The 10269-nt window shown below is 49.2% G+C and overlaps 1 protein-coding gene across 1 annotated transcript in view; it reads left to right on the top strand.

Moving 5' to 3' along the window:
* Gpr137b (G protein-coupled receptor 137B) overlaps positions 1–10269 on the top strand; it is a 38670-nt gene that overhangs the window by 20908 nt on the left and 7493 nt on the right. Inside the window, exons 3-5 of the mRNA XM_005365424.2 lie at positions 4528–4750; positions 6926–7075; positions 8497–8625. Of these exons, the coding sequence (XP_005365481.1) occupies positions 4528–4750; positions 6926–7075; positions 8497–8625 (502 nt within the window). The remainder of the gene's footprint in view (positions 1–4527; positions 4751–6925; positions 7076–8496; positions 8626–10269) is intronic.

Below are 10269 nucleotides of genomic sequence, written 5' to 3'. Positions count from 1 at the left end.
CACCAGGCTGGAGTCCTGTGGAACAGTATGCACACACACACACACACTCACACACACACACAACACACCAGGCTGGAGTCCTGTGGAACAGTATGTACACACACACACACACACACACACACACACCAGGTTTGTCTTGCACCGTCTGTCCTCCTTCCTCAGCCTCCTGCTTGCTGGTTTTGCAGGTACTTACTATCATGCTTGCTTCAAACATGTAACTTTTGGTCTAGTGCTCGTACAGCATGCATGAAGTCTTGAGTTCAACTCCTAGTACTGCAAAAACCGGATGTGGTGCACACCTATGATCTCTGGACTCTGGAGGAGGAAGCAGAAAGGTCAGAAGTCCAAAGTCATCTCAGCTAGATACCAAGTTTGAGACCGTTCTGGTTTATTCTAGAAGCCCAAGAGAAGGCCATGGTCTGAGGGACTCCTCAAGTGACATGCTCAATTAATGGGAAAAGGTGATTGTGTATGTTCCTCCAGATGGTCTGTGACCTTCCCTGCATTGTTAGAGAAACTGGTCATTCTCCAAGCTTAGAATGGTCAGATTTGGGTCAGGTGTGATGGTACACACTTGTAATCTCAGCTCTTGGGCTCCTGAGGCAGGATCCTGTTTTCGTGGCCTCCTGTGCTGTGAATTTTGAGCTAATCTGGGCTCATGAGACCTATTTCATCAAAGATAAGCAATAGTGACCAAGTTTGGCTATGGGGACATAGTTTAAAAAGAAAAAAAGGCCTCAGAGGGGGCTGGGGCACATTGCAATCTTTGTGGGCTTGCCCCAAAGCACTCCCCCACCACGGGCACAAAACACTGGAAAAGTGAATCCTTGTGTCACCACAGAAATGTACACAGATTTCACTTCCACATCCGCGGAGTCAACATCAGTGGGTCAGAAATAGGCTAATGCCATGGGTCTGTGGTTCTGAGAGTGTACTGCTCATCCAGGGGACCCGAGTTCTAGCCCCAGAACCCACGTGTAGAGAGTATAAAGAGAACCAGCTGCCATAAGTTGTCCCCTGATTTCCACATGTGTGCTGTGGCACATGAACCCACATACATACATTATATACCCCCCATGCACACTAAAAATATGACCTCCCCACAAAAGAACCTCCCAGAAAGAAATTGCATCGGTACTGAACATACACACATATTTTCTTGTCAGTCATTTGCGGTCTATTGGTTATCCTGCATGACACAGACTTGATTTAGGTTATACAGGAAAATGTGCATAAGTTCTGTGTAAACAGGCCTTTTTATGTAAGGGTTGTCCAGGCATCCTTGGATTTTGGTGTCTTTAGTGTCCTGGAATGAATCTCTTGTAGATACTGAAAGATGACTATGTATGTAATGAGAATTCTACAATATTTATTCAACGCTCAATCTATTTAAATGCTTTTGAGTGTGTGTGGGTGTGTTTGTGTGTGTGTGTGTGTGTGTGTGTGTATGTGTATGTATGTATGTGTATTTGTGTTTATGGGGATGCCAGAGGACGCTGGAAGTGTTGGCTCCCTCTGGAGCTGGAGTTATATGGTGCTGTAAGCTGCCTGCTGTGGGTGCTGGGGATTGAACCCAAGTCCTCTGGATGAGCACACACTCTCATAACCACAGAGCCATCTCTTTGGCCACCAGAAGAGTTATTTTTTCATTCCCAGTCTGTATCCGGGAAACAAGTTCAGAAAACTGCATGGATTGGGAGTCTGTGCCCAACACTGCCTGCCTGCAGTTTGTCTGCTCTGATTCTGTCACTGCTGCTGGGTCGTTCTCTGTGTGTTTTTCCTCCACACTGTTGAGCTGGAGCTTTATCCACTAGATGCTGGGGCATTGGGGCCAGGAGGTAGAGTATCCTTAATCTCAAAATTACAAATACCGTCAACACCAGAGCACTTGAATGTGCTGATGGAACATAATTGTTTTGTTTTGTTGTTGTTGTTTACACTTGGGGTCTGTTCCTGAGATACCTCACTCTAATTTATATTCCCAGCTTTTAAAACAACTTAATTTTTTTTTATTTTTAAAGATTTATTTTATTTATTAGGTGTACAGAATTTCTTCCACGTGTGCCCGCATGCCAGAAGGGGGCGCCAGATCTCATTACAGATGGTTGTGAGCCACCATGTGGTTGCTGGGTATTGAACTCAGGACCTCTGGAAGAGCAGTCAGTGCTCTTAACCACTGAGCCATCTCTCCAGCCCCAAAACAACTTAATTTTATAATTAATTAATTGTACTTGGGATTAAACCAGGGCTTTGCCTAGTTGCAAGCATTTTGGATGAGGGATACTCGGTTTGTAACAAGTAGAATGCTGTTTTATGGTAACAGCCCAGCTTGTCTGTGCTCTGCACCGCATCTCCCATCACGGTTCTAACCAGGCTGACCCTGCTTAGCTTTTGTGGCCTCTGGATTAGTGATGCTCAACGTGGGAAGGAATGAAAATGACGCTGCCTCCGTTTGCAGCTCCTCCACCTCCCAGGACCTGCAGTGATGTGAGCTGTTGAGGTTCTGCGTCTTCAAGACAGAGCAGTCTGATCTCTTCTGTTTTTTGTGGGGTAGGGGTGGGAGTCTGAGATGGAGTTTCAGTCCCCCAGTGCCTGTGTCCAACCCCAATCACATACTCCTTCTGGTATGTCAGGATCTCATTTCTCTGGGCCACATGTTCCTCCTTCCAGGGTACACACACACTCTGAGCTCCTTGTCGTTAGAGCTGGCTTCCCCTTTTCATCAGATGAGCCAGGAGTGCATGTGGCTCTGGGTACAAAACTGTGCAGGGAGGTATCCACGGTCCCCTGGAAAGATACTCTTTGTTCATGCCAAATTCTCTCCAGCAAGAGGATATTGTAGTTTGGGAACCAGAGGGAACCAGGTTCAGGTATCTCATGCAGGGTTTTGGGCCTGAGCCCTTCCTTCTGAGGCAAGGTTTCATGTATTCAAGGCTGACCTCCAGTTCATTAGAATGTCACTGAAGATGGCTGTGAACCGCTGATCCTTTCCTGGTTCCACAATGTGCCGCTATGACAGGCGTGCACCAGCACTCCCGGCTAACTCAGCACTGGGAATCGAACCCAGGGCCTCATACGTGCCAGGCGAGCACACTAGTGGCTGAGCCACGTTCTTCCATCTCAGAACATAGAGAACAGCGGCAGAAAACCCGCCTGCGGTGGCGTGAGCACAGTCGGGCCTCAGGCTCTGAACCTTGAGTAGGTGGGGGCAGGCATGACTTGGTTCTTAAATCTCTCTGGTTGTCAGTCATGAGAAACCTGTGGAATTTAAGTGTGAGGGACCCAGGAAAGCTAAGAAAATGGAGGGCGCATGAGGGTCAGAGGCAACAGAGATCTCTGTAGCAGCTGCTGAGCTTAGCTACAGGCTGTTCTGGAAGCTAAAGAGCAAAAGGCTTTGTTGGGATCACGACTTCTAACTGGCGTTGAGACTAGAAGCATAGGTCACTTGGACCAGTCTAGTGTGTGTGTGTGTGTGTGTGCGCGCGCGTGCGCGTGTGTATGCATATACATGTGTATGCATGTGTGCAGGGGGCGGGGTACATGCATGCATATGTGTCCACTTATGCACTCAGAGGCCAGAGGAGGACGTTGATATGGTGCGTCCAGCTCTATCCCAGTCCTTATTCTCTTGAGGTCGTCTCCCACTGAATCTGGAACTAGGCCAACAGTTCCCATCTGTCACCCTAGCCACCTCCAGTCACTGGGCTGCAGGTGTGTATGGCCATGCCCTTTTTGTGAATGTTCTGGGGATGTGAACTAGGGCTGAGCGAAGCCCTCAACGCCAGTCCGTTTTTGAGCCACACGATTTCCCTCTCTTTTGCATTTCTACCACGTGGGTCTGCGGGAAGAGCTATAACGGGAGTGTGAGAGGAGCCTGAGGCGAGACCCCGAGCACCGGTGAGGCGGAGCAGTCTGCGTCACCTGTGGCGGTCTCTTACACGTGTGTAGCTCTGAGAAACTGTAAGTGGGAACTGGCAGGGAAATGAACCGTCTACGGCTTGGCTCTGCAGTTTGATAAGAATAATCCATTTAGCATTTATTAGTTGCCGTGGCAGGTTTGTGTTGTGGTTTCCTTGCACTGTTAGAGCTCAAATCCAGGTCTCTATGCTAGGCAAGGGTTTTGCCACTTTGCTGCGGCAGGGATTTTTTTGTTTCGTTTGGTTATTTTAAACCTGTATTCATTTTATGTATGAGTGTTTTGTCTGAGTGTATCTGTGTACACCTCGTGTGGGCCTGGTTCCAGTACAGGCCAGAAGTTGACCCTTGGGCTGGAGTTACAGACAGTTGTCAGTTGTCATGTGGGTGCTGGGAATTGAACCCAGGTCCTCTGGAAGGAAGAATTGCGGAGCTGTGTCTGCAGCCCCGGTGGCAGGTTTTTACTGTAGCTGGTGAGTGTGGGGAGGCATACAACACATATGCAAATGATGTGTCAACTACATCCAGCTGTCCCTTAGCATTTGCGAGGGATCGGTTCTGTGGCCCAGAATATAGCGCTCAAGTAACATCCTGGTGTCTCGTTGTCCCCAGGTTGCCCCTCTACCTGGCCTCCCTCTTCATCAGCCTTGTGTTCCTGCTGGTGAATCTGACCTGCGCTGTGCTGGTGAAGACGGGAACCTGGGAAAGGAAGGTTATCGTTTCTGTGAGAGTGGCCATCAATGATACGCTCTTTGTGCTGTGTGCCGTCTCTCTCTCCATCTGCCTCTACAAAATCTCCAAGATGTCCCTAGCCAACATCTACCTGGAGTCAAAGGTAAGGTGGGAATGTGGCAAGTTCCTTATTCTGAAAAACGGCTTCCTGGCTTGCACCTAGGGCACAACAGATCTTGCTCGCCCTGTGGCTCACTGAACTTTGTGTGAACTTTTATTTCCGGGTGGCTTAGCATACGTTAAGTGTGTAAAGTTGTTGGGAAAGCTCAGTCTGGTTTAGAGCTACATCTGTTGAACTGTTAACTCATTTTTGTGGTGCTGGAGATCAAACCCAGGGCCTGTGCATGCTAGGCAGCATCTCCCACTGAGTTACAGCCCTGCACATTTGAAAAATTCTTATTTGGAGACAAGGTTTTTGATGTTTCCCAGGCTGGCTTTGAACTCAGCAAAGGCTAGCCTCAAACTTGTGGTCCTGCCCCTTAGGCCTCTGAGTAGTTAGGACTAGCAGAATGTAGCATTAGGCCTGGCTGAACCCACATCTTAATGTCTAGTAGTATAGCTATACCAACGACACTAATAGCATGCATGTGTCTAGTGTTGACTGTCCTTGGTCCCTTGATAAACACCCTTTTGGGGATGGGGTAATGGGCTCAAACTCAGGGTGTAGTGTATATCAGGCAAAATCTATACCACTCAGCTCTGTCCCCAGCCTTTAAAAAACAAAACAAAAATCATAAGACAGGGTCTCGCTGAGTTGCCTCAGCCACCATCACTATAGCTGGGATTATAGGCTTACACCTACAGGCCTGACTTGACAAGCTTTTTTTTTTTTTTTTTTTTGGTTTTTCGAGACAGGGTTTCTCTGTGGCTTTGGAGCCTGTCCTGGAACTAGCTCTGTAGACCAGGCTGGTCTCAAACTCACAGAGATCCGCCTGCCTCTGCCTCTGCCTCCCGAGTGCTGGGATTAAAGGCTTGCACCACCACCGCCCGGCTTGACAAGCATTTTTAGTGGGAGTGTTAAATCCCACTTAATGGATAAGGAAACAGAGACACGCCCAGAGAGGTCAGGAAGCTTGTCCTGGGTCAGCAAATGAGGACCAGGGTTCATGGCCTCCATGGTGACTCAGATTCAGCCTTTCCCAGCGCTTGCTCTGGGACAGCCAGGGGAACTGGCCCCTCACCTCCATCCTCACCTTGATCACTCCTCTGGTCTGGCCCTGTCAGTTGTGAGGAGCCTGGGATTTCTCCAGCGTCTGTGTTTTAGCTGCCCTGTGACAGACCTGCTGTCGCCTTCCTCTGGAACTCTCAGGGTCTCCGTGTGCATTTGGCCTGAAACCTGCAAGGGTTATCTTTAGGGAGGGGTCAGTAGATGAAGATCCCTACCTCTAGCCCTCACAGGGCACCCCATGATTCAGCTGGACTCATGAAAATCCTCCATTAGCTGGGCCATTTTACATTTTTTGCCATCAAGTTCATTATCTTACTTCTAATACATGAGTTGTGCATAAAATTTTGAAAAACTCAGTTTTTAAAAGGGAGGCTTAAACGGTCGATGTCAGATATTAGCTGACCCCTGTGACAGATGACCTTTGCTTTAATGATTCTTCAGTGCAGCACGCAGTCAGTTCTGCTTTCCTGTGGTCCTTTAACTGAGGCAGAACCTGATAAAGCTTCATAAAGAGGAATAAGTCCTCTTTATGACCCCATCCCAGAGGCCGAGCAGGACTCCTGTGCTCCCAGCCTTGAAGGTTCTAGACCTTGAACAAGGCCGTGTGCATCCTGACCGGGGTTTGCGGGCTGTGTCAGGCAGTCAGCCAGGATCTTGTCACTGAACAGTGGGACTTAAGGGATCCCATGAGCTTTGTGACTTTCTGGCTCTTAAGATCAAGGCCTTGGGGGTTGGGCTGATGCCCCAGCCAGTGAAGCACAAGCATAAGGACCTGGCTCCGACTCCCCCAGAAACCACATTAAATGTGGAGTGCAGCATCATGCGCTCATAATCGCAGTGCTCAGCAGAGGGGGCAGGAGGACCAGCAAGCTCCAGGTACAGTGGGACCCTTTCTCCCCAGGAAGACACTAAGAGACACACACGGAAAGAGGCCTGCAGTTGACCCTCTTAGTGGCATCGTCCCAGTCCATGTTTTCGATGAAGGGAACAGAAATCTGAGAGGAAGGGGTGCAGAGGCAGCAGGGTCAGGGGTGGGATGCTCTGGCAGCTCTGGCTGCCTTGCAAGGCTCTCAACTATCAAGGTTCACTCCTGTTGGCTTTGTCTTCCAGGGCTCATCGGTGTGTCAGGTGACTGCCATCGGTGTCACCGTCATCTTGCTCTACACCTCTCGGGCCTGCTACAATCTGTTCATCTTGTCGTTTTCTCAGATCAAGAATGTCCACTCCTTTGATTATGACTGGTACAATGTATCAGACCAGGTCAGTGGGGGCATGACAAGGTGCTGCCTCAGTGGGGACCAGGTCAGTGGATGTGGTGAGATGCTACATCAGTGGGGACCAGGTCAGTGGGATGTAATGAGGTGCTGCCTCAGTGGAGACCAGATTGGTAGGCAAGGTGTTGCTTCAGTGGGGACCAGATTAGTAGGATACAGTGAGTGCTGTCTGCTGGAAAGCCAGACTCCCCGTTTCTGCTATTGTCCAGTCCTGCCCTGTGGGAGTTGATGGCCCACTGATGTGCAGACACAGATGAACCTCTAGTAGGACTCCGTTGGATTGCTTTGCAATACTTCTTAGGGTTATCTGGAAAAGCAGCAGATACCCAAAAGTGTGTAAGTCCAGGTATAAGATGTCAGCAGTGCTCACAGCTGGAGCTGATTTAAGACCGTGAGATAAAAAATGACCTCAGTGAGCTAAACCCACAATGGCTATACACATTCTATCCCTGGAAAAGATGAGACCACGGCTGTAACCTAGCAACCCTGGCCAACCCTGTCCCACAGGTGCAGCAGGGAGAAAGCTGGGCAAGGACGCTCAGGTCCACATGCCGTTTAAGGAAAACCAGACATGAGAATCCTAGACCTTATAAATAGTGGTTGATTCCATCATACACATAAGGGTTTTCAAGAGCAGACAGTAGTGCTGGTGCACACCATTCAAACCATCACTACTGCCCACTTGACCTTTTCCTCTTCCCAAACTGAAGCTTCACCAAGCAACAGATTTGGTTTTAAGTTACTTCTGTTTTTCTTTCAGCCAAGATGGTTTTGGTGGTTTCAAGCACCTGCACCTCCTTGGGGAATGGGTCACAGCACTGGGCTGAGCTGCAGTTGTCAAGGAGATGTAGGAGACATGAGTGCAGTCTCCCTAGGGAGGAGTGAGGCAGCCTTTAGCATGATGTGCTGGAGAAGGCTTGAGGACCAGGCTGTGGCTCAGTGTTCTCTTCCCAGTAATGGGCCGGGAAGCTGCCATATCCAGTTCATCTCTACGCTGGGACCTTCCCTCCATGAAGCCCCCGTGGCCCTCCCCTTGCGTACTTCCTTGCTCAGGGGACTTTTCCTGGACAAACTGCCTGTGATCAGCTCTTGTGGGAACAGGGCGTGGCTATTGTGAAGATGAATCTGGACAGACAAGCTACTTTCCTTTAGGGGAGGAGTCTGGGCTGGGTGTGGGCTCTGGGTTCATCCCCTGAGCTGCAAAAGTAAATGAGTGGCCAGTCATAAATAGCCATCTAAATGGCCTCCATGTCCTCTAGCCGGGGCCTGACCCATCACTGAGACCAGGTTTCAAAGGGTGGGTTTTAGGAGGGGCATATCACTGTGCCTAGGGGTGATCTCTGCTCTGTGTCCTCCACCACTGGTTGCCTGAGGTCTCCTGACTTCATTTTCCCCACTCTGGAACAGGCAGACCTGAAGAGCCAGCTGGGTGATGCCGGCTATGTAGTGTTCGGCGTGGTGCTTTTCGTGTGGGAGCTCCTACCCACCACCTTGGTGGTCTACTTCTTCCGAGTCAGAAGCCCCATGAAGGACCTTGTAAGTACTCAGTCTCTGATGCTGGCACCCCAGCACCCCTAATCCTCTTGAAACCAGCAAGTAGAATTTCCCTCCTAGTTTTTCAGTGAAAAGTGACCATTGTGAGGTAGGCTCTCCGCGACTCTTTCGAGTAGGATCTTCTTTCTCTTAATTTTCATTTCTTTTATAAAATAAAGAAAATGCGTTTGGGGGTTTAGCTTTAAGAGAATTAAGGTACATCTCATGGCTCAGGAACTAGTGAGAATCTTGGACCTTAAGCAGAGTGCGATCACAGAGGTGGTTATCATACACTCAAGGGTTTTCAAGAGCAGACTAATGATTCCCACTGCCACACAGTGTTCACTGCCCCCTCCCATATATGCTGCTCTTTTAGCAGAAGATGGAGGGAGGTATGGCAGTTGGTAGAGTACTTGCCTGACATGCACGAAGCCTTGGGTTTCATCTGTAATACCACATAATCCAGGCATGTAATCCTAGCACTGGGGAGATAGAAGCATGAGGATCAGAGTTTCAGTCATATTTGGCTAGGTAGTTAGTTCAAGGCCAGCCTGAGCTACATGATACTTTGTCTGAAAAAGACTGGAGACTCACTTTCTCCCAGAGTGATAGCAGCTCATCAGGGAGTGGGAGAGCAAGGCAGTGGCGTCAGTGACCTTGCTAAAGCCACCCACTTGTGTTTGGCCACATCTGCTGAGCCCACCCTGTAGAAGAGAAAACCAAGTCAAGTTCAGAATCCCCTGGAAGCCTTGCCGCACCATACAAGCTGGGGTACAGCTTTGTCTTCCTGGGTCATACACTCGGGGGAGGGGCGGCATTGTGAGTGATTGCGTCACAGAATGATGCACGTAGACACGACACAGCTCCTGGTCCATACCTCTGGGTGGTCACTGCTGAGCCAGGCACAGGAAACAGAGTAAGGTAAGGGGGAGATGGAGTCCAGCCTGGCTCTGCCTTCCCTGCCAGGATGGACTCCAGCAATGCCCATGTGCATTTTTTGAGGATTCAGTTTGGGGCAAAAGAATGAAAGGTCAAGGAGGGACCCCTCTCCCCCGAGAGCCCATGTGCTTATACAGGTGTCTCTCCACATGGACTGTCTGCTTTAGTTTGGGGAACTTCTTGTCGTTTCAAGATAAAAAGTCTGCTGTAGAATACAGGCAAAAAAAAAAAAAAAATCCTGCTGTAGAATTTGAACTTGAGACAGAACCTCTTGCCCCAGCCTCCCAAGTGCTGGGACTGTGAGTGTGAATGGCCATGCCTGGCTATTTGGACATATCTGTGGAGGATATGTAATTCATATGAACAGTAATTCACCATTAGAACTAAGAACGCCATTGTGAGGTTTATACAGGCTTATGTTTTTGCCCCTCTTCTCTCCGTTACCCTCACTCCTCCTGATCTCCTTTGTCTCACCAACTAGTCTGTCCTCTTCCTGCTTTCAGGTCCTTTTTTACAAACTGCCTATAATCCTTAAAGAAAGCAGCCCCTCCCTCCTCCGTGATGTATTTTGGGGACTGGGGATGGTAGTTCAATTGGCAGAATGTTTGCCTAGCATGCAGAGAACCTGAGGTTCAATCCCAAGCACCTGAGAGGTAAAGGGAGGAAAATCAGCAGTTGAAGGTCATCTTTGGCTACTGAGGTTGAGGC

The sequence above is a fragment of the Microtus ochrogaster genome, unplaced genomic scaffold (assembly GCF_000317375.1).
Source record: "Microtus ochrogaster isolate Prairie Vole_2 unplaced genomic scaffold, MicOch1.0 UNK2, whole genome shotgun sequence".
In the NCBI taxonomy this organism is placed as follows: domain Eukaryota; kingdom Metazoa; phylum Chordata; class Mammalia; order Rodentia; family Cricetidae; genus Microtus; species Microtus ochrogaster.
This window is presented reverse-complemented; position numbering and strand designations above follow the sequence as displayed.